Source organism: Coenobita brevimanus, chromosome 82 (genome assembly GCF_032717465.1).
Source record: "Coenobita brevimanus isolate Jiangsu-jjx chromosome 82, ASM3271746v2, whole genome shotgun sequence".
NCBI lineage: Eukaryota > Metazoa > Arthropoda > Malacostraca > Decapoda > Coenobitidae > Coenobita > Coenobita brevimanus.
Window position 1 is genome coordinate 16,002,371 of NC_137035.1, and position 21,931 is coordinate 16,024,301.

At 43.4% G+C, this 21,931-nt stretch overlaps 1 protein-coding gene across 1 annotated transcript in view; it reads left to right on the plus strand.

Moving 5' to 3' along the window:
• The window catches only part of LOC145409630 (recombining binding protein suppressor of hairless-like), a 140,295-nt gene that overhangs the window by 77,199 nt on the left and 41,165 nt on the right, over window positions 1-21,931 (plus strand). The window contains exons 4-8 of the mRNA XM_080279982.1: window positions 2,904-2,945; window positions 6,877-7,105; window positions 9,995-10,058; window positions 10,373-10,594; window positions 13,734-13,908. Coding sequence (XP_080136108.1) covers window positions 2,904-2,945; window positions 6,877-7,105; window positions 9,995-10,058; window positions 10,373-10,594; window positions 13,734-13,908 — 732 coding nt within the window. The remainder of the gene's footprint in view (window positions 1-2,903; window positions 2,946-6,876; window positions 7,106-9,994; window positions 10,059-10,372; window positions 10,595-13,733; window positions 13,909-21,931) is intronic.

Genomic DNA, 21,931 nt, shown 5'->3' on the forward strand with positions numbered 1-21,931 from the left:
GTCTTCTTCATCGTCTCTCCGCCATCAACACCAAAACTATCTTCTTTCTTGTTTCTCACTTTTCTTCATTTTTCTTTTCTATTTCTTCCTCTTCTGTTTTCCCATTCTCTCCTCCCTCTCTTCTCTTCTCTCCATCTTCCTCTCCTCCCCACACACCATCACTGTCACCCAAACACACCTCTCTCATCCTCCTTTCTTCTTCTCACCATTCTTGCCTTTTCCTGTTTCTTCATATTTTGTTCTTTTCCTTTTCTCATATCTCGCCACCGTCTTCTTTCCTCTCCACTATTGCCCATGCTAACACCACACCACCACACCACACTACACTACACTACATCACACCAAGCTACACCACACCTTACCACACATACCTCACCTCACCGCACCACACCACGCCACCAAAACACTAACTAAAGGAAGAATTATACCCACCTATGGAAAAAAAAATGTCAATAAAAGAGATACAAGTCATCATGAAACTGCTTTACCTCGTCAACAAACAGCTTTTTACACTGGAAGGTATAATTTCTTCCCTTTCAACCACGTCATTGCAAAATCAACATACTTCCAACTTCACCCCCCTTCCCTTTATTTCTCCCTTTGTCCATTTTCGTGGTTTCATCTTAATTTTGCTTTGTTCTTCCTCCATTGCTCCCCCTCCCTCTCCCTCCCCCTTTCTACATCCCCCTCCCTCCACCCTCTTGTTTCTCCTTCCCTCTCTTTGTCTCTCCCCTTCTCCACTTTTCTCCCTGCGTCCTACCCCTTCCCTCCCTTCGTCTCCCCTTCCCTCCCACCAACCCTTCCCTTCCCTTGTTCACGTTCATCCTTTCTCCTCCTCCATTCCCTTGTCTCTAGCCCGTCCTCTCCAGCCCTCCGTCCCTCCACTCGTCTCTTTTCCTCCCTCCACCTCTACTACCTCCCCCCCTCCCCCAATTTTTCCTTTCCTCCCAAAAACCCACCTCTCACACTTTCATCCTGCTTCCTTCCAACCTCCTCTTTCCCTTTTTCTTCGTCGTATTCTCTTTCCTCATTGTCGTCCCTCCATCATCTCCTCTCCGTCTTTTTCCTCTTCTTTCCTCGTTTCATCCTTTTATCCTTACCCTTTTGCCTGTTTTCTTTGTCTTTCCTTTCCTTTCTATATTTTCCTGTCGCATTTTCTTCCTTTCTCTTCCCCTTTTCTTCTTCATCTCGCCGTTCTTCCGTTTTCTTTGTTCTCATTGTTTTTCTTCTGTCTCTGTTTTCATTCCCCCCGTTCTCTCTCTCTCTCTCTCTCTCTCACAGTGTTAACAATTACCGTTGTAGCTAAAATTGCCCCAGCGTGTGTGTGAGTGCTAGTCAGGTCGTAGGGGGTCGAGGCTAGGTCAGATCAAGTCAAGGCGAAGCATTTAATAGCTCGTTTGACCTCGCCGGTGTCTGTCTGTCTGTGTGAGCGGGGGTGAAAGGCAGAGAATTGACGTGTAGGCTGTGATTATTTCTGTCTTACTCTGTCTTTATTTCCATCTGTTTCATCTTTATGTTTCATCTGTACTTGTTTCTTCATTATCATCTGTTTTATCCTAATTTTCTTCACCTCAATTTTGCTTCCTTTTCATCGTCATTCCGTGTTTTACCTTCATTTCCTTTTCATTATATTTTCAATCTATCTGTTTTTATCTACTTCTGTCTAATTTTAATTTTATGTATATTAATCTTCATATCCCTGTTGTCTTTAGTGCCAGTGTTTTATTATTATTATTATTATTATTATTATTATTATTATTATTATTGTACTTGCTTTGTATATTCTTTGGGTGCTTGTAAAGTATTGTAGAGGACTATATACGATACAGTCAGAGACAAAAGTTTGCCTGCTATTCCATCACACTTATTTCACACTTTCTTGTTCCTCACTTTCCTCCCGGACGCATCATATATAAAAAAAATTACATACGAACAGATAAATAAATAAAACCTCTCTCAGCTTAACAGTATTTGCCAGCAGTGTGTGAGGAATAGAAGAGGTGAAGTATTATGCAAACTTTTCTCTCTGGCTGTATGTTTTAGTAGTAAGTAATGAAGGTAGAAAGTAACTCTGCACTTTATTGGTATTAAAGTAACGTAGCGAATATTAACCATTTCTCAGCATCTTGTTTCATGTAGACCGTATGTGTTTATAGATAATGCTGTATAACATGTACTACAGTAGCCTAATGGATTTTTAATGTAATTCTTTTTCCCTTGCAACCCAGAGTATGTACTAACAATTACTAACTGCTAACCATCTGTGTACTCTGCTAACAATCTTGGTACATTGCTAACAGTGGTTTGTGTAAATGTATTGGTAATAGATTCATTTTTGACTCCCATGCCATACACTCCTAACCTTGTCTAACCATATCTAACCTTACCTACCTTACCATACCTTACCTTACCCTTCTCTATCCTACCCTACCATGCCCTTGCCCTTCCCTGCATTACACAACCAAACCAGCCCAACCCTACCCTACCCTACCCTTCTCTGCCCTACCATACCATACCATACCAAACCAAACCAAACCAAACCAAACCAGACCAATCCTACCTACCCTACCCTACCCAACCAAACCAGCCCAACCCTACCCTACCCTACCCTTCTCTGCCCTACCATACCATACCATACCACACCAAACCAAACCAAACCAGACCAATCCAGACCAATCCTACCTACCCTACCCTACCCTACCACACCACACCACACCACGCCACTCCCTACCCTACCCTACCCTACCTTACCCTACGATACCACACCTCATCACACCACTCCCTACTTAGCCCTGTCCTACCCTACCCAGTCCAGCGTCCCATCCTTTTATCTTTCCCCTCCTCCCGTCTCCCCCACCAATACACATCTCTGACTGCCTCTCTCTCTCTCCCCCTCTCTCTAGCGTGGACCGCAGCGGATGTCAAAGGCTACGGTCTACCCAGATGTAAGCAACTCCACTTTGCTATTCCACTTGCACCACACCCACTTGCACCACACCCACTTGCACCACATCCACTTGCACCACATCCACTTGCACCACATCCACTTGCATCACACCCACTTGCACCACATCCACTTGCACTACATCCACTTGCACCACATCCACTTGCACCACATCCACTTGCACCACATCCACTTGCACCACATCCACTTGCACCTCATCCACTTGCACCACATCCACTTGCACCACATCCACTTGCACCACATCCACTTGCACCACATCCACTTGCACCACATCCACTTGCACCACATCCACTTGCACCACATCCACTTGCACCACTTCCACTTGCTCCACATCCACTTGCTCCACATCCACTTGCACCACATCCACTTGCACCACATCCACTTGCACCACATCCACTTGCTCCACATCCACTTGCACCACATCCACTTGCACCACATCCACTTGCTCCACATCCACTTGCACCACATCCACTTGCACCACATCCACTTGCACCACATCCACTTGCACCACATCCACTTGCACCACAGCATCTTTTTGTTATTGATTTTTTCCTTTAAAATTATGATTTTTTATTACATTTTTCCTGACTTTTTTTTTTTACACATTCAATTTTCTTGGCGCTGTTTTCTCTCTCTCTCTCTCTCTCTCTCTCTCTCTCTCTCTCTCTCTCTCTCTCTCTCTCTCTCTCTCTCTCTCTCTCTCATTCTAGTTTCCTCCACTTCCTGCTCCCGTTTCCTCCACCTCTCTCCACTCTCTCCTTCCTTCTTTGCTCCATCCGTGGCATTTCCTTTTCACCTGCCCCTCTCTCTCTCTCTCTCTCTCTCTCTCTCTCTCTCTCTCTCTCTCTCTCTCTCTCTCATTTAATGCTTCTGTGCCAAGTTTTTCATGCTTTTGTCTTCTGTCTGTTTGTATGTTGTCTTTCCATTTCTCTCTCTGTCTTTATCTGTCTGTCTGTCTGTCTCTATATCCATCTATCTGTCAGTCTTTCAATGCTATCTTTATCTCCCAATCTGTCTCTGGCAATATGTGTTTATCTATCTATCTGTATCTATCCAAAGCATTTCCTGTTGTACGGTATATGTAACTGGTGCACCTGGTTATACACACACAAAAACCACCACCTATGCACCCCCATCGGCCCAGACAACCAACATTGCCACCCCAAGCAACCACAGTCACTATAGCAAGCAACCACAATTCACGCTTCAATCAACAAGCACTCACAGCACTGGCTAACCGCACCACCACCACCCCTAATCAACCAACATTCCAACCATCAGCAATCTGTAACCATCGCCTCTAGTTTACCGCAGTTACCCCACACTTATCTCCCGTTTTCTTTGATTGTTTACATTTTTGTCCCCGCCTCGTAAAGCCTTTTTATATGTGGTTTATTTTTGCTTTCACTAGGGTATTGTATTTACTGCAGGATACAATTGATTAACTAGAGAGGTTAGATATGTAGATTAGATATAGCCTTCATTAACTCCTTCAGTACTATATTCCTTTCATCTTAACTTGGCTCAGAGCTTTTCGTCAAAGCTTTTACTTAATTTCACGTAGCTCAGTGGCAGAAAAAGACAATGCTACAGCTCTCCACATCGTATCCATAGCACTTCTTCGTGACTAGCATCATATTCTAGTGCTAAGCTATTGTCACAACTCAGTATTCAAGATGGAGAGATTGCAATTTTAAGCCAAGATAGAGTAAAAAGAGTAAAGAATTATAACTTTAATACCATTCTCTCTCTCTCTCTCTCTCTCTCTCTCTCTCTCTCTCTCTCTCTCTCTCTCTCTCTCTCTCTCTCTCTCTCTCTCTCTCTCTCAAGGTAGCAAAAATAAACTTCGCTCTGTAACTTTTTCATCTTCATTCTCTCCCGAACTTCAATACGCTTACCTCATTTCCTTCTTACCATCTTCGTTTCTTGTCATTTCCTTGCCATCCTCATGTTCTTTCTTCGCTACTTTTCATTCCTCCACGTTCTTAATATCCTTCTCCTTTATTCCTTCTTCCATATATACTGTTTTACTAAAGGCCTTCGCTTTGTTTTTTCCTGTTTTTACATCTTATCTCGTGTTTTCATTCCTCTCTCCTTTACTTATCCTCATCCTCCTTTATTTTCATCTTACCTGCATCCCTTCTCTTCTATCCTTGCATTTCTTCTCTCTTGCCTTCTCTCTTTCACCCCGCCTCCTTTTGCATGTCATGTTTCTTTCCCTGTCTTCTTGTTTTTTCCCTCTTCTCTCTACCCTCTTTCCTTCCATCCTTCCTCACGTCCTCTCTCCATCTCCACTTCTTTCCATGTGTTCTCCATTCCTTCCCTCTTCTCTCTACCTTCTTTCATTCCATCCTTCCTCACATCCTTTCTCCTCTACTTCTCTCTTTGTCTTCTTCTGTTCTTCCCTCTTCTGTCTACCTTTTTCCTTCCTTCCTTACTCACATCCTTCTCTACGTCTCCATGTCTTCTTTTCTTTCTGTCTTTCTTCCTGATTCTTTCTCCTTTTCTCCTTGTCTTCATCTTTTCTTCCCTCTACTGTGTGCCTTCTTTGTCATTCCTTCTTATCCTCTCTCTTCCTCTCCTTGTCTTCTTCTTCCCTTCTCTCTACACTTTTCTTCCCCTTCTCCTCATCTTGCTTACCCTACCAATTAGCTGCCTTTCTTATTTCCTTGTGTCTGTTTTATGTGTGTTTTGCTTGTGCGTTCCAGCTTGTGTACGTTAGATAAGTGCACATGTGGTTTACCCTGCTTTTCACACTCTTTGTATTCAGTCTCCCCCGTGTTCAGAATTGCATAGGAGATTTCTTAGCGCCTTTTCCTTTGCGATTTTGTTTGCATATTACACCCTAGCGTTATCTTGTGTGTTAGTTAATGTTGCTTGAATCTCGGCCAAGTCTGTATCAAGAACACAATAAATCGCTAAGGAAGAGGTGTTAGGAAATCCCAGTCACTTGTAATTCAACTATTTATACCGCTGTCATCCTGTATATTGCACACTATATCTTTGCATTGTTGATTATATTGCACACTATATCTTTGCATGTTGATTATATTGCACACTATATTGCATTGTTGATTATATTGCACACTATATCTTTGCATGTTGATTATATTGCACACTATATTGCATTGTTGATTATATTACACACTATATCTTTGCATGTTGATTATATTGCACACTATATTGCATGTTGATTATATTGCACACTATATCTTTGCATTGTTGATTATATTGCACACTATCTGCAGTGTTGAACGCTTGCAATTGATACCTTCACTACGATAGCGTTTTATCTTGGTATCATTGATTTTGAGAGAGAGAGAGAAATTCGAACTGAAGGGGTTATATGCCTCCTTAAGTAACCCCATCTTGAGAGAGAGAGAGAGAGAGAGAGAGAGAGAGAGAGAGAGAGAGAGAGAGAAAATCAAATTGAAGGGTTCTATGCCTTCTCAGTAACCCCATCAGTACGAGGCCCCTCCTGACCTAAAGACAATCACGTTATACCAGAGGGAATTTAATATCATCGTAGTGAAGGGTTTATCTCACGTGTATAAGTAATTAATAAGTAACAATCAACTTTAGTAACACTTATTATTGCATACTTTATTGATTTCCTTGATATAAGTAAAATTGGCAGGGGATGAGTCTGGTTGTGTGTGAGGTGTGTTTGTTTGTGTAATTTTTACGTAAATTGCGGTTATGTTGTTGTTGTTACCTTAATTGTGCTTGAAGGTGGAGAAAAAGGTGATAAATTACTTACTACCACTACTACTACCGTTGTTATTATTACTATTATTATTACTATTATTATTATTATTATTACTCTTACTATTATTATTATTATTATTATTACTCTTACTATTATTATTATTATTATTATTATTATTATTACTATATATATTTTTTTCCAGACCCTGGGGCGGCCATGTTGGCAGGGTCACTGACACCCCCAGACAAGGTGAATGGGGAGGGTGGGGGTGGTGGTGGGGGTCAGCAGGCCGGCCCCCACCCCCCACACCACCCACACCACCCAGCACACCACCACCCCCACCACCACGCCCTCATGCCCGTGATGCCAACTCTACACACACCACCATCGCCCCTGCCAACACCATCACCACCAGTGTATGACAGGTTTGCGTAAGTATGCCACCAGTTTGCACTCAGATAGATAGATAGATAGATAGGTAGGTAGATAGATAAGCGGGTAGGTAGGTAGATGATAGATAGATAGATAGATAGGTGGGTAGGTAGGTAGATTATAAATAGATAGATAGGTAGGTAGGTAGATAGATAGATAGATAGGTGGATAGATAGATAAACTGGATAGATAAATGTCAGGTAGATAGATAGATCATAATGGGCACCTTCCTGTGACGTGTTTTATACTTGTAGGTAAAAATCCCTTCATCCTTAAAACGTATTTATTATTATCATTATTATTATTATTATTATTATTTTAGGGGTGTCTCAACAAGATTTTGCTAATTTACGGACGATATCTATACCCCTTTCACCTTAACTTGGCCAAAATATTCATCTTTCTACCATTTCACATACCTCAGTGACAGTTTCAGACACCCACATCTCAACATCCCTCCCACAGCACTTCTTCGTGACTAGCTGAAGAGAGAGAGAGACATAGAAAATGCACAGAAAACGGGAAGGGAATTGACGCTTTCATTTCGTTTTTTATATATATATATATATATATATATATATATATATATATATATATATATATATATATATATTACTGCCTTCGGGGGGTTTCCTTCAGCTCAGGAGGGGTTAGATGCAGCCTCCATGAACCCCCACAGCACCAGAGAGCTTTCCTGGGCTGAGTAAAATCGTCCGTGGCAGCGAGAAGTGATTAAGTGGCTGTCGTGAAGGGGTAAGGTGGGCGGGTGTGGCGAGTGGATGATGATTTGAAGGTTGGAGGTGGTGGTGGTGATGATGATGATGATGATGAGGAGCAGGAGCAGGAGGAAGAGGAGAAGTATGATGGTGATGAGGAGGAGGAGTATGACGATGATGATGATGATGATGGTGATAGGAGGAAGAAGAAGAGGAGGAGGAGGAAGAAGAAAGAGAAGACGAGGAGGGGAGGGAGGGAACAGAAGGGTATAGAAGAAGAGGAAGAAAAAGACGAGGAGGAGGAGGAGGAGGAGGAGGCAAGAACAGAGGAAGAGGTGAAGGAGGAGGTATAGAAGAGGGAGGGTAACCTGTGCAGTACAAGTAGGTGTTATTTATTTATTTATGTATTTATTTATGTATTTATTTATCTATTATTTGTTTATTTCATTTATTTATTTATTTTTTTATTTTTTTTGCGATATTCAGACGGTTTTATGCAACTTAGGAAAATCGCCGGTGGTAAGGGGTTGAGGGAGACTGTAGAGAGAGACGATGGGAAGGAAGAGAGAGAGGAAGAGTAGGGAAGATGGGAAGGAAAAGAGAGAGGAAAAGAGAAGGGAAGATGGGAAGGAAAAGAGAGAGGAAAAGAGAAGGGAAGATGGGAAGGAAAAGAGAAGGGAAGATGGAACAGGAAGAGAGAGAGAGAGAGGAAAAGAGTAGGGAAGATGGGAAGGAAAAGAGAAAGATAGAAGGGAAGATGGGAAGGAAAAGAGAAAGAGAGAAGGGAAGATGGGAAGGAAAAGAGGAAGGGGAGGAAAGCTGGTAAAAAGAGGAGGAAGAAGAGAAGAGGAGAGGAAGGGAAAGAAAGGAAGAGGAGAGGAGGGAAGAAGAGAGAACGAGAGAAGAGAAGAGAGGAGGGGAAGAGGTTAAAAAAATGAAAAGGATGTGGAGAGAGAGAGAGAGAGATAACAATGGAAGAAGAGGTGGAAAAGAGAGAAATGAGAGGGCAAGAAAAGAGAGACGTGGAGAAAGGAGAAGAAAGCTACAGAAGAGAGGAGGAAGCGAGGAAGAGGAAGAGGAGAAAAAAGAGGAAGAAAAAGTAAGCAAGAGAGATACAGAGATGGTAAAGAGAGAAGATAAAAGAAAGGAGAAAGAAAAATGGAAAGGAAAGATACGGCGATGAGATTGAGGAAAGAAGAGTGGAGGAGGCGAAGGACGTGATAGTGAGAAGAAGAAGGGTAGAGAAAGGAGGAGAGAGAGAGAGAGAAGAGGAAGAGGGACGAAGATAGAGAAGAGGAAGTGGAAGGAAGGTAAAGAAGAGGAAGAGGGAGGTATATGGAGAAGAAGAGGGAAGAAGGTAGATAAGAGGAAGAGCGAGGTAAGAAGATGAGGGTGAGGTAAGAGGAGTGAAGGAGAGGTGTAATGGCAGGGTAGAGGGGGGGAAGGGCAGGGGGAGGGGGGAGATGGGGGTAATGGAGCGTGATAGGCCGCCCCCTGACCTCTCACCCTGACCCCCTTCCCCTCCCCCTTCCCCCTCCCCCTCCCCCTCCTTCCTATCAGCCTTCAGTAGTGCACCCGCGCTCTATCACGCACGCACGCACTTAACCCCCTAGCATGCACACACACACACACACACACACACACACACACACACACACACACACACACACACACACACACACACACACACACACACACACACACACACACACACACATCCTGAAATCTGCGGAACTGTATTATAACATTATTATTATTATTCTTATTATTATTATTATTATTATTATTATTATACTTGGTGGACTAGTGGCTGTACAGTAGGCGCTTCAGTGTAGTATGTGTGGTAAGAGGTAATAGTGGATTAGATGATAGATAGACTGATAGATAGATACTGTAGATTGATAGATAGGTAGTTTGACAGATAGAGTGAGTGAGTACTTAAACACTGCTTTTCCTTATAACTCATTACTAACAGCCACCACCTCCATAGACTTACCCAACCCGACCCAACCCAACCTAACCTAACCTAACCTAACCCAGCCTAACCTAACCTAACTCAACCAAACCTAACCTAACCTGACCTAACCTAGCCCAACCTAACCTAACCCAATCTAACCTAACCTAACCTAACCCAGCCTAACCTGACCTAACCTGACCTAACTCTTCCGCCAGACCAAAGGAGCAGCGGCTGACCCGAGAGGCGATGCAGCGGTACCTGAGAGAACGAGGTGACCAGGTAAGGGAGTCACTGTGTTTACCTGTAATTAATTGATTATATTTATTATTTTCTCCTCGTACAGGTAAACTACACGCTTCATAATGAGGCTAGTGTGAATATTTTGTGATGATGATGAAAGGGAGGAAGAGGAGAAGGAGGAGGGGGAGGAGGAGGAGGAGGAAGAGGTGTAGAAGAAAGATGATGGTGATAATGATGGTGATGATGACGAGTATAATGATATTGATGAGAAGGATGATGGAAATGGTGGATAATATTAATGATGATAGTAACGAAGATGATAATAATAATAATAATAACAACCATTTTCTCAGATCTTGGTCATCCTACACGCTAAAGTCGCCCAGAAATCTTACGGCAACGAAAAGCGGTTCTTCTGCCCGCCTCCGTGCATCTACTTGTACGGGGACGGGTGGCAGAGGAAGCGCCTTGAGATGCAGCGAGCGGGAGCCACGGAACAGGACTCCCAATTATGCTGTTTTATCGGCATCGGAAACTCAGACCAGGATATGCAGCAGCTGGATCTTAATGGAAAGGTTGGTGGCTCTCCTAGTTAGTCTCTCACCAACTTCTTCTCCCCAGTTTTGTCTCCCTCTGTCTCAAACCCGCTACTCATCTCATCTCTCTCTTATCGGCATTGGGAACTGAAACCAAGATGTGCAGCAGTTTGTCTTGTGTTTTATATCTTTTTTTCCCTCTTATCACTCCAGCCTTATCTGTCTAAACTGGAGACGACTGATAAGGACTCTCACCTCTGCATGTTTTATCAATACAGGTAACTCTAATTAGGATACGGCACAGGTAGATATGGCAAGGATAGCTCTTTCGGATTCACTTTATAAAATCATAACAACATCGTCCAGTAATTTTGTCTCTCTTAACTTTAATTCATTAGAAAGGTGGGTTGTTTACGTCACCTTTTATCTCACCAGGTAATTTATTTTTTAATTGGATTAGGACGGACAGCAGGTGGATCTTAATGGAAGAGTAGGTAGTTGGTATCTCTTTTTACTCCATTTTCTCTCTTTTTCACTCTTATTACTATCTTTTTAAACCTTTTTACTCCTTTTTGCTTACTCATTTTTCTCTTTTACTTTTTCTCTCCTTTCTTACTCTTATTCATTTTACTTTTTTACTTTTCTTTTTTTTACCATTTTCTTTCCTTTTTTCTTTTTTTACTCTTTTTACTCGACCCATTGGACAGGAAGATCGCTCATTTTCCTTCACCATCTCAGCAACTTTCTCTCTTCCATCCCCTCGCCGTGATCATAGGCAGCAGTTGGATCATTGTGTCAAGGTTGGTTTCACTCTAATCTCATCCTCTTAATCTCTCTCTCTCACCAGATCTGACTCATTTAACTCAGATCATTGCGAAGATAGGCTGCTCAAAGCTCACCCTAATCTCATCCTATCAATATCTCTCTCACCGTCTTCATCATTTAACTTAGATCAGTGGAAAGATAGGTTCCTCAGAGCTCATTCTTATCTCATCACACTAGTCTCCCTCACCAACTTATCTCTGTAGCATCACCAATTTGTCTCTAAGCTCTGATCAGTGGAAAGGTAAATTGGTCATTTTATTTTAGCCATTACTGTACCTATTAACCCTTCATTAGCCAGATCAGAATGTATAGGACTTGGAACTCATTGACAAGACTGAAAAATGGTCTGTCTTTACATCTCACTAACCTTGTCCTATTTCAACATTATCTTACTCTCTGAAGCTACATAAAACCAACCCAGTTAACAAGGAGAGGGTAAATTTGAGTCCATATGTGAAAATAAATATAGTTCGTTCATTTTTACTTGGCCTGGATTTTCGTCCTCTTACAGCTTATATCCCGTAGACTACATATTTCGGCTCTGCGTCCTTTTCCATGGCACTTCTTCGTGACTAGCACCACGTATGTTAATCTTTTGTCACGCTCAGAAATTAAACATAGTATAGGCTGAGCCATTCTTTCCTCTCACTTCTTCTCTTCATTTCCCCTCCCCTCCCTTCCCCTCCCCTCACCTTCATTCATCTCTCTTCCCCTTCTCTCCATTTTTCACCTCCCTTCCCCTCACCTTCAACCGTCTTTTTCCCTCCTTCTCTCCATTTTCACCTCCCCTCCCCTCGCCTTCAGCCGTCTCCTTCCCTCCTTCTCTCCGTTTCTCCTCCCCTCCCCTCACTTTCATTAATCTCTCTCTCTCTCTTCTCAATTTCTCCACCTCTCCCCTCACTTTCAGTCAACTCCCCCATCTTCCCTCCATTTCTCCCATTTCCCCTGCCCTTCACTTCCCTTAGCCATCTCTCCTGCTCTCTCTCCATCTCTCCGCCTCTCCCCTCCCCTCACCCTCTTTCCTCCCTCCCTCCCTCCCTCACAACACTCCATCACCTTTAAGACAGTGGCCGCCGCTGTCAGAATTACACACCCTCTCCACACACTTCACTGCCACATTACACCGCCACACTTCCTCCTCACATCAATGTAGTGAAGGTTAGGACAGGTAGCCCATGTTCTATCTGTCATTACCGCAACACATTTTACTCGGCGATTCAGTCTAGTTTGGAATTTGACAAGGATAGGCAATACAGCACTGTCACTTTCCCATGCATCACCATACAGACATCGCCTCATTCGTACATAGCCAACATGGAGAAGGGCTATACTTGGCAGTCACTCTCTCCCCCGCATTAGACTTGATATGGATTAATGCGGATGTAGAAGGGATTAACCAAGGATTTATGTAACCCCTGAGATTTCAAAAGAAGGTAGTCAGGAATAAGATGAAAAATAAATCCTCATGCTAAATGGATTAAGGGAAACAGATAATCCTCATTTTAAGTAGTTATGTAAAAATTAATGACTTTTTTCTCCCATAATTAAATATTGTAAATTGATGAAAACTGGTAAATTAGGCTTATAAAAATGTAAATTTATTGGACAGTTTTTATGTAAATTGTGGTAAACTAAAGAATCCCCATCTGTCTGTCTATCTATTGCCAGACGCCGTAATCCCGGAAGGGGTGGCCACAAACAAATCGCCTCCATGTCGCCTTGTCCCCCGCTAAAGAATGTAGTAATAGTAGTAGTATTAGTAGTAATAATAATAATAATAATAATAATAATAATAATATACTGTCACTACCACTGCAACCATTATTTCCACTACTGCTACCACTACTATTGCTACTACTAATATTAATAATAATAATAATAATACGACATGCTGCATACACTGATTTCTTGTATTTTCGATTTTTATTTTGATGTGATGGGGGTGTCATGGGAAGTAATATTTTTCCCTTTCTTTTTCTTTGTTTCTTTTTCTTTTTTTTATTTCCACCCTAGTATTATTATTTTTTTTTTTTAGTTTTTGTACACTTTATTTTCATTATAGTATTTCATGGAGGGGGTCTTTTGTTGTGCTCTCTCTCTCTCTCTCTCTCTCTCTCTCTCTCTCTCTCTCTCTCTCTCTCTCTCTCTCTCAAGCATTAAATCCATCTCCTTTTTCGTGCACCCAGTTTTGATATTACCTCTCTCTCTCTCTCTTTCACTCACACACACACACACACACACACACACACACACACACACACACACACACACACACACACACACACACACACACACACACACACACACACACACACACACACACACCACCTAACGCCTCTGCCTCTGCCCCCAGCACTACTGCGCCGCCAAAACCCTCTTCATCAGCGACTCAGACAAACGCAAACACTTCATGCTGACTGTCAAGAAGTTCTGGGGCTCCGGGGCGGACATAGGGGTCTTTCACTCCCGGAGGATCAAAGTCATCTCAAAGCCGTCAAAGAAGAAGCAGAGTCTGAAGAATGCTGACTGTGAGTACTTGGCAGTAGTGGTTTATTTAGTTATTTAGTTATTTATTAGTATTGGTAGGAGTAGGAATAGTGCCTTTATTTTTATTATTATTATTAGTAGTAGTAGTAGGAGTAGTTGTAATAATAGTAGAACCATTAGTAGTAGTAATAGTAGCATCATTATTATTATTATTATTATTATTATTATTATTATTATTATTATTATAGTTCATCTCAACGTAAAAGCTGTTCGTCCTTTTGTAGTCTGTTTTCTGTAGCTGATGGCAGTGTAGGTCAGTCTTACGCCTTTCATTCCTTTCCGTAGCACTTCTTCGTGACTAGCATCATATATTAATGGTAATCTTCTTACAGCTAGCACTTCTTCGTGACTAGCATCTTATAGTGTTAATCCCTTGTCCTAGCGCAATGGCAGAATGCGAATATACTACGATTCTGCTTGTCATCAATAGCACTTCTTCGTGACTAGCATCATATTCTAGTATTACTGAGTTAGTACGTTTTTCATATCAGAATTTCTCTCTCTCTCTCTCTCTCTCTCTCTCTCTCTCTCTCTCTCTCTCTCTCTCGCTCTCTCTCAGTTTAGTGATGATTATGTGGAGTGATAATAGCCTATGTCTCTCTCTCTCTCTCTCTCTCTCTCTCTCTCTCTCTCTCTCTCTCTCTCTCTCTCAGTTTAGTGATGATTATATGGAGTGATAACAGCCCAAGTCTCTCTCTCTCTCTCTCTCTCTCTCCCTCTCTCTCTCTCTCTCTCTCTCTCTCTCTCTCTCTCTGTGCAATGTATCAAGGAGTTTGTAGTGTTTGTAAACTGTAAAAAGAAAGTATAAGCTGTAAATACCGTGTGTAAATGACTAGTAGTGTAAGTTGTAAATGTGTTGTGTCACTTGTAAAAAAAATTAAGTCAGTGTAAAATAAACCTGAATAAGTTGTAAATGGGTTTGTGTGTAATGTGTGTAAATGATAGGAAGCCAGAGTGTGTAAGTTGTAAATGAGGTGGGTTGTAAATGGTGAGGGGTGTGATTGGTGAATGAGGGATTGTGTCTGCTGCTTACCCGAGTGTGATGTTGGTGTCGCGATAGTATGAGAGAGAGAGAGAGAGAGAGAGAGAGGAGGGGAGAGAGAGAGAGAGAGAGAGAGACCGACGAGAAACAGGTGATGCGTATGTTAATTATGCGTAATATTGTGCGTGTAGGTGCGTTGGTGTGCGTTGGAGAGAGAGAGAGAGGGGGGGGGGGAGTAGTTTGATGTGGAGGAGGAAATGGCAGATGGTTGAGGAAAATAGTGGAGAGAGAGAGAGAGAGAGAATCCTAAGGTGTAATAAGCAAACTAAATCGCTAAGGAAGAGGAATCACGTCCCTCAAACCCCCCCAGGTCCAAAAGCCTCTCATGACCTGAAGAAAATCGTCTGGAGAGAGAGAGAGAAAATTTAAGACATCTAGCAAGAAAAGGTGGGGTGTGCGTGCGCGCGTGTGCGTGCGAGGGTGTTAGATACGTTTGTGTGAAGTGTGTGAGTGAGTGTGATGGTGTTAGGTGGGTTAGTGTGGTTTGCGTGTGTGTGTGTGTGTGTGTGTGTGTGTGTGTGTGTGTGTGTGAGGGTGTTAAGCGGGTGCGTGTGGTTTGCGTGAAAGTGCGTGAGTGAGTGTGAGGGTGTTAGGTGGGTTAGTGTGGTTTGCGTGAGTGTGTGTGTGAGTGAGTGTTAGGTAGGTTAGTGTGGTTTGCGTGAGTGTGGGAGTGTTAGGTGGGTTAGTTTTACGTGAGTGTGTGTGAGGGTGTTAGGTGGGTTAGTGTGGTTTGCGTGAGTGAGTGTGAGGGTGTCAGGTGTGTTAGTGTGGTTTGAGTGAGGTTGCGTGCGTAGGTGAGTGAGTGCGGGGGTGCCAAGTGAGGAGGTTCCTAGGGCGACTGGCGTTGTGAAATCCAGTCTTAGATTTATCGTTAGAAAGTGATGGGGGGGAGGAAGGAAAGAGGGAGGGAGGGAGGGAGAGAAGGGAGGAAGGAGGGGAGGGAGGGAGGGAAGGGAGGAAGAGGAGGAGGGAGGGAAGGAAGAGGAGGAGGAGGGAAAGTAGGAGGGAGGGAGGGAAGGAAGAGAAGGGGGAAGGAGGAGGGGAGGAAAGGGTGAAGGAAATGGGCAAAGGAGAGGTAGAAATGACTATCAGTAAGGGAATGAAGGAAGGGAGACAGGATGAATGTGTGGAGGAAGGAAGGGAGATGTGGAGAGGATGAAGGAAAGAAGAGAGAAGGAGTGAATGCATTAAGGAAGGAAGGAAGAGAGAGGAGAGAAGGAAGAGAGAGCGATAGCAGTGACGGAATAAAGGAGGGCAAGGAGTCTATGCGTAAAGGAAGATTTGAGAGAGAGGGAGGGAGAGAGAGAGAATAATTAAACGGGAGGGATAAAGGAAAGGGAAAATAAATAAGAAATACAAAGAAAAAGATAGGAGAGAAGCGCTATAATTGAACGCCATATTTTCGGTAGCTTGGGAGATCGCTTAACACCCCTTCCGTAGCGATTTATTCTGTCTTGCGCATTAATATCCTCTTGAATATTACTGATGCTAATTCTGTCGATATTTAGGAGATTCAAATAACAGGGTAATATTAAGGAGCAGTATGGAGAATATCGCTAAGGAAGAGGTGCTAAGTTGGCTCGTGTGCTAAAGAGAGCGATGGTAACTACAGAGAGAGAGAGAGAGAGACGCGTGGCTCCCTCTTTCCTCCGCCACACGCCATCCCTCTCTCTCCCTCTTTCTCTCTTTTCTCCATTCTCAGCCTTCTTTTCTCTCCGTTTCTCTCTCCTCAAATATCCCTCTCATCAATTTCTTTTTCTTGTTGCCTTTCTATTTCCCCTTCCCTCCCCTCTTCTCCCCTCCCATCTCCCCCCTCCCCCTCCCCTTCCATCTCCCCCCTCCCCCTCCCCTTCCCTCCCTTCACCTCATTCCATCTCCTCTCGCGTATCTTCTCTCCCCTTCCATCACTCCTCTCCCCTTCCATCTTTCCCTTTCCTCCTCCATCTTCTCCCCCCCCTCCTCTCCCCCTCCCCTCCTACCTTCCTTGCTTCTCCCCTCTTCTCCTCTCCCAGTCCACTAAAACGGTGTTGGGGAGTCCCTGAAGCCCCGGTATAGTGACCCATAACACACTGTGGGTTACGTCACTCTGCCTAGTTCACGGAGGGTGGGAGGAGGAAGGAAAAAAGGGAGGGAGGGAGGTATGGGAGGGAAAAAGGAGAGAGAGAGAGAGAGAGAGAAGGGGGGATGGAGAGAGTTACGGAGGAGAAGAGAGGAGGAAGTAGCAGGGAGAGGTGAGGAAGAGAAGGAAGTAGAGGGAAAAGGGAGTGGAAAGAAGGAAAGTCTCCCTAGCACCTCTTTCTTAGCGATTTATTTTTGGATATGGCTAGTTAATATCCTCAGGCACGTTACTACACAACTGTATTGATACCAGCTCTAACGTATGGAAGTGAAGCTTGGACCTAGTTGGAGGGACACAAGTCAAGAGTGAGAGCAGTGGAAATGAGTTGAGAGGAGCCTGTGGAGTCACATGGAGAGACAGGCTGACAAATGAGGATATAAAGGAGCGTTGTGGTGTGGATATGGATGTGATAGGAAGCGTTAGGAGAAACACACTGAGGTGGTTTGGCCATGTGGAGAGGATGGAGAGTGAGAGACTAACGAAGAGAGTATGTGAGTGAGGTGGAGGGGGGGGGGAGAGGGAGGGAGAGGCCAAGGATGAGGTGGAGGGATGGAGTGGAGAGGTATATGAGAGAGGGGGGTCTGAGCTGGGAGTAGGGCAATGAAATGGCGGGGGACAGGGGGACATGGAGGCGATTTGTTTGTGGCCACCCCTTACGGGATTGAGGCGTCTGGCAATAGATAGATAGATAGGTAGACGTTATCTGTGCTGAGTATGGCGATATTAGAATGATTTATGTAGCACGGAGAAAGACAGTAACGTGTAATAAGAAAAATAAATCGCTTAGGAAGAGGTGTTAGGGAGCTTCCATAACTGACAAGCGCAACGGTCACTAATCAGTTTCAAATTTATCGTGAAGGTGTTGTTGTTGTTGTTATTGTTATTTTGTTTTTATTATTTATTTGTTATTTTATTATTATAGTTTTGTTATTATTTTATTTTCTTATTTTGTTATTGTGTTGTTATTTTTCTTGTTGTTGTTGTTATTAATCTCACTATCTCTTCAAATCACGTCAACACCGTCACTCGCTCACCATAAATCCGTTCACCATCGCCCCTCCGGTGGTTGGGTAGGTAGCGGGTGTGCCCACTACTCCTTCCGACCCGGGTTCAAACCTCCCTGGGGCGGACATTTAAGAGGGTACTGAAGAGGATATGTTCGTGTGTTAGGCGTTCGCTTGATCACACACACACACACACACACACACACACACACACACACACACACACACACACACACACACACACACACACACACACACACACACACACACACTACAACAATGTCTACATGATTACACACACACACACACACACACACACACACACACACACACACACTACAACAATGTCTACATGATTACACACACACACACACACACACACACACACACACACACACACCCTTGCCTGAAGAACTGGCTGGGTGGGGACAGGTCAGTTCTCCAGTGTTATAGTCGGCCTTGCGCCCGCAAGCGCCTGTGGTGTGGCTCGCACCTGTTTACAATGGTGCCACGTTTCCTCAACTTGCGATGTGAAACGGAAGCTATTTATGTACAAGGCATCACAAATTCGATAAATTCAGATGAATAAAACTTACACTTGTGTATTTTGATGGATGAATCAACAGTAATCTAATTATGCATAAAATATTTATACAGTAACACAGAAACATGGCATACATATTGTACAGTGTTGCTAAAAGAAATAGCAGTCACTTTTAATGTTTTTTAGCGTAGTTTTAGGGTGGTTAATAATATTACAGTTATGGATATAATAGAATGAGCCTGAAAAAAGAAGAAATATGCCAATATCCAAAGTAAAAGAAATAATTCATATAATTCTTGTGAGTGGCAGCACTGACAGATAGCTTCCCTACAGAGAGAGAGAGAGAGAGAGAGAGAGAGAGAGAGGCAGGAGAGGGGCATGCATTGAATGCATTGTCGGCATCACTAAATATAACAAAACCAAATTAACAAATGAAAGCACAATTATAAATAACTTATAAAAGAATCAAAAGTACTCAGGGTGGCTCACATTTCCCGCCATGTGGTAGGTGAATCCAGCCCCCCCTTCCCCTTCCCTCCCTTCTTAATCCCTGCTGGGTGTCTCAGGTCAAATCCCCCTTCACACTTCCCCTCCCCCCTGGACCACCACCCCAACAAACCCACATCCACACTCCCACCCACACCTACACCCACACCCCACTACGTCGGGGTGTATGAATCAGTAACGTAACAAACCTCTCAGCAGACAGTAACTTTGACACTCCATCTACTACTAAATATAACAAAACCAAATTAACAAATGAAAGCACAATTATAAATAACTTATAAAAGAATCAAAAGTACTCAGGGTGGCTCACATTTCCCGCCAGGAGAGAGAGAGAGAGAGAGAGAGAGAGAGAGATAACGGTATAGAAAACGTGGCAACACTGTACACAGGTGCGGACCACACCACAGCCGCAAACGTGCGCGAGTCCTACTATAGTAAGGAGACTCCCTAACACCTCTTCCATGGCGATTTATTTTTGGATGTGGCTGGTTTACATCCTACGGTGCGCTGTCTGTTCAGAGTGTGGCCATATTGGAAAGATTTATAACACAGAAAAGCACAGAAAGGTTCAATAAGCAAAATGAATAGCTGAGGAAAAGGTGTTAGGGGACTTCGCATCACTTCCCCATCAAGGTCCCCAAAACACGGCTTGAACTTGTGTATATTCGACTTGGCATTTTGAGACGTGTGCTAACCGACCGCTACAATACATACAGTACAGTCATAAGCAAAAGTGGTTGGCGGACACTTATTTTTTTATGTGAAAGGAATTTGAAGCACTCAGGAAAATGGTATGAGAAGGAAAAATACTGTTAGTCGCGTGGAAAGGACTTAAAAATGAAAGGCGGAACAGATGAGTTGCAAGAGGTAGGCGACGAATATGAGCTCTTGGCCTTAAACTCTATAGGTGATGCATTGGCGAGTGGAAGTGTTGGCTGGGAGAGAGAGGCTGGGTAGGGCTTGATTCCTTTATTTTCTTTAACTTTCTCTACCTTTTCGAGCGACACGGAGCCCATGGTGAAGAAAAACCGTCTGAGGAGGGGTTCTGTGGAGGCCGTAGTGATAGAGAAAATGGACTTCAGGATCGAACCTCCCTCCCTCCCACCCAATATTTACACTTCCTACCATCAGTGACAACCATAACTACCACCACTACCACTACCACCACCACCACCATCATCATTATCACTACCACCACCACCACCACCATCATCATTATCCTTACCACACCACCACCACCATTAACCACAACTACCACCATTAACCACAACCACCACCATTAACCACAACTACCACCATTAACCACAACCACCACCATTAACCACAACCACCACCATTAACCACAACCACCACCATTAACCACAACTACCACAATCGGGTAACCTTCCGTCTGACGATTTTTATAGAAGGAAATGTTACACTGTTTTTCACCTCCCCGGGGCGATGGGGGAGGGAGGGAGGGAGGGGAGAGAGGGGAGTAGACTGAGAGAGAGAGAGAGAGAGAAAGAGGAGAAAATGTGAGAAATAGCGTAGCAAAAGAGAGGACTGAAATGGGAGGACGGAATTGTGAGGAAAGAGAGAGAGAGAGTAGTGTCATCGCAAAAGGAAAGGAGTTAAGCCGAAAGGGACTGAGAGGGGAGGAAAAGAGAGAGAGAGAGAGAGAGAGAAAGAGAGAGAGAGAGAGAGGGAGAGAGAGAGAGAGAGAGAGAGAGAGAAGGGGGGGGAGGAACACTAAGCATAGTAATAAGCAGAGAAACACTTCCGGTCTGCCGTTACACCTGCCTCTTACCTACCTTAATTACCTCCCTACCTACCTTACCTACCTACCTCCCTTTTTTTCCTACCTTACCTCCCTGTCTGCCTCTCTACGTGTCTACCTTACCTCCGTGTCTGCCTCTCTACGTGTCTACCTTACCTCCGTGTCTGCCTCTCTACGTGTCTACCTTACCTCCGTGTCTGCCTCTCTACGTGTCTACCTTACCTCTCACCTCCCTACCTTCTTCCTTGCCACCTACCTACCTCCCTTACTTCCCTATATACAAACTAATTTTAACTATTTCACTGATTTGGCTGTACATTTGTCTCTACTGTATGTACAACGAAGACAGAAGTTCACGTAATATTTCCACCTCTTGTAATTCTCGTTCTTCATTGTAATATTTCCACCTCTTGTACTTCTCGTTCTTCAGTGTAATATTTTCACCTCTTGTACTTCACACCCTTCTCTGTAATACTTCCACCTCTTGTACTTCTCATTCTTCTCTGTAATACTTCCACCTCATGTACTTCTCATTCTTCTCTGTAATATTTTCACCTCTCGTACTTCTCACTCTTCCCTGTAATACTTCCACCTCTTGTACCTCTCATCCTTCTCTATTGTCAGCTATTCCTAAACGGAGAGTGTACAAAGGAATCCAAAGGAAGGCAAACAGCAACAGACGTGATTCCTTTCGAGGCTGTTTTATACTCATAGATGATGCTGTAGAATAATAGACAACATTATGACCCAAACTGTATCTGTCATCTTGGCCCACCTGTGCAAGTACTAAACACGTCTTTATTTCATCATATTCAGAGGTATTATTGATTCTGTTACATCTTCTCCGTAAACGCAATTGCAGTGTTTAGGTAGCGTCATTTTCTTCCGTTTGAACAATTCACGTTAGTTTGTTCAGGTTGAGGCACCGAATATTTCTATGGAGATATTTCTTGGTATTAAACCCCTCAGTTGTTTTCCTCTGCTAACCCGTCTCTTCTGTGAACGTTGGCAGTCCTCATGAGACAAACA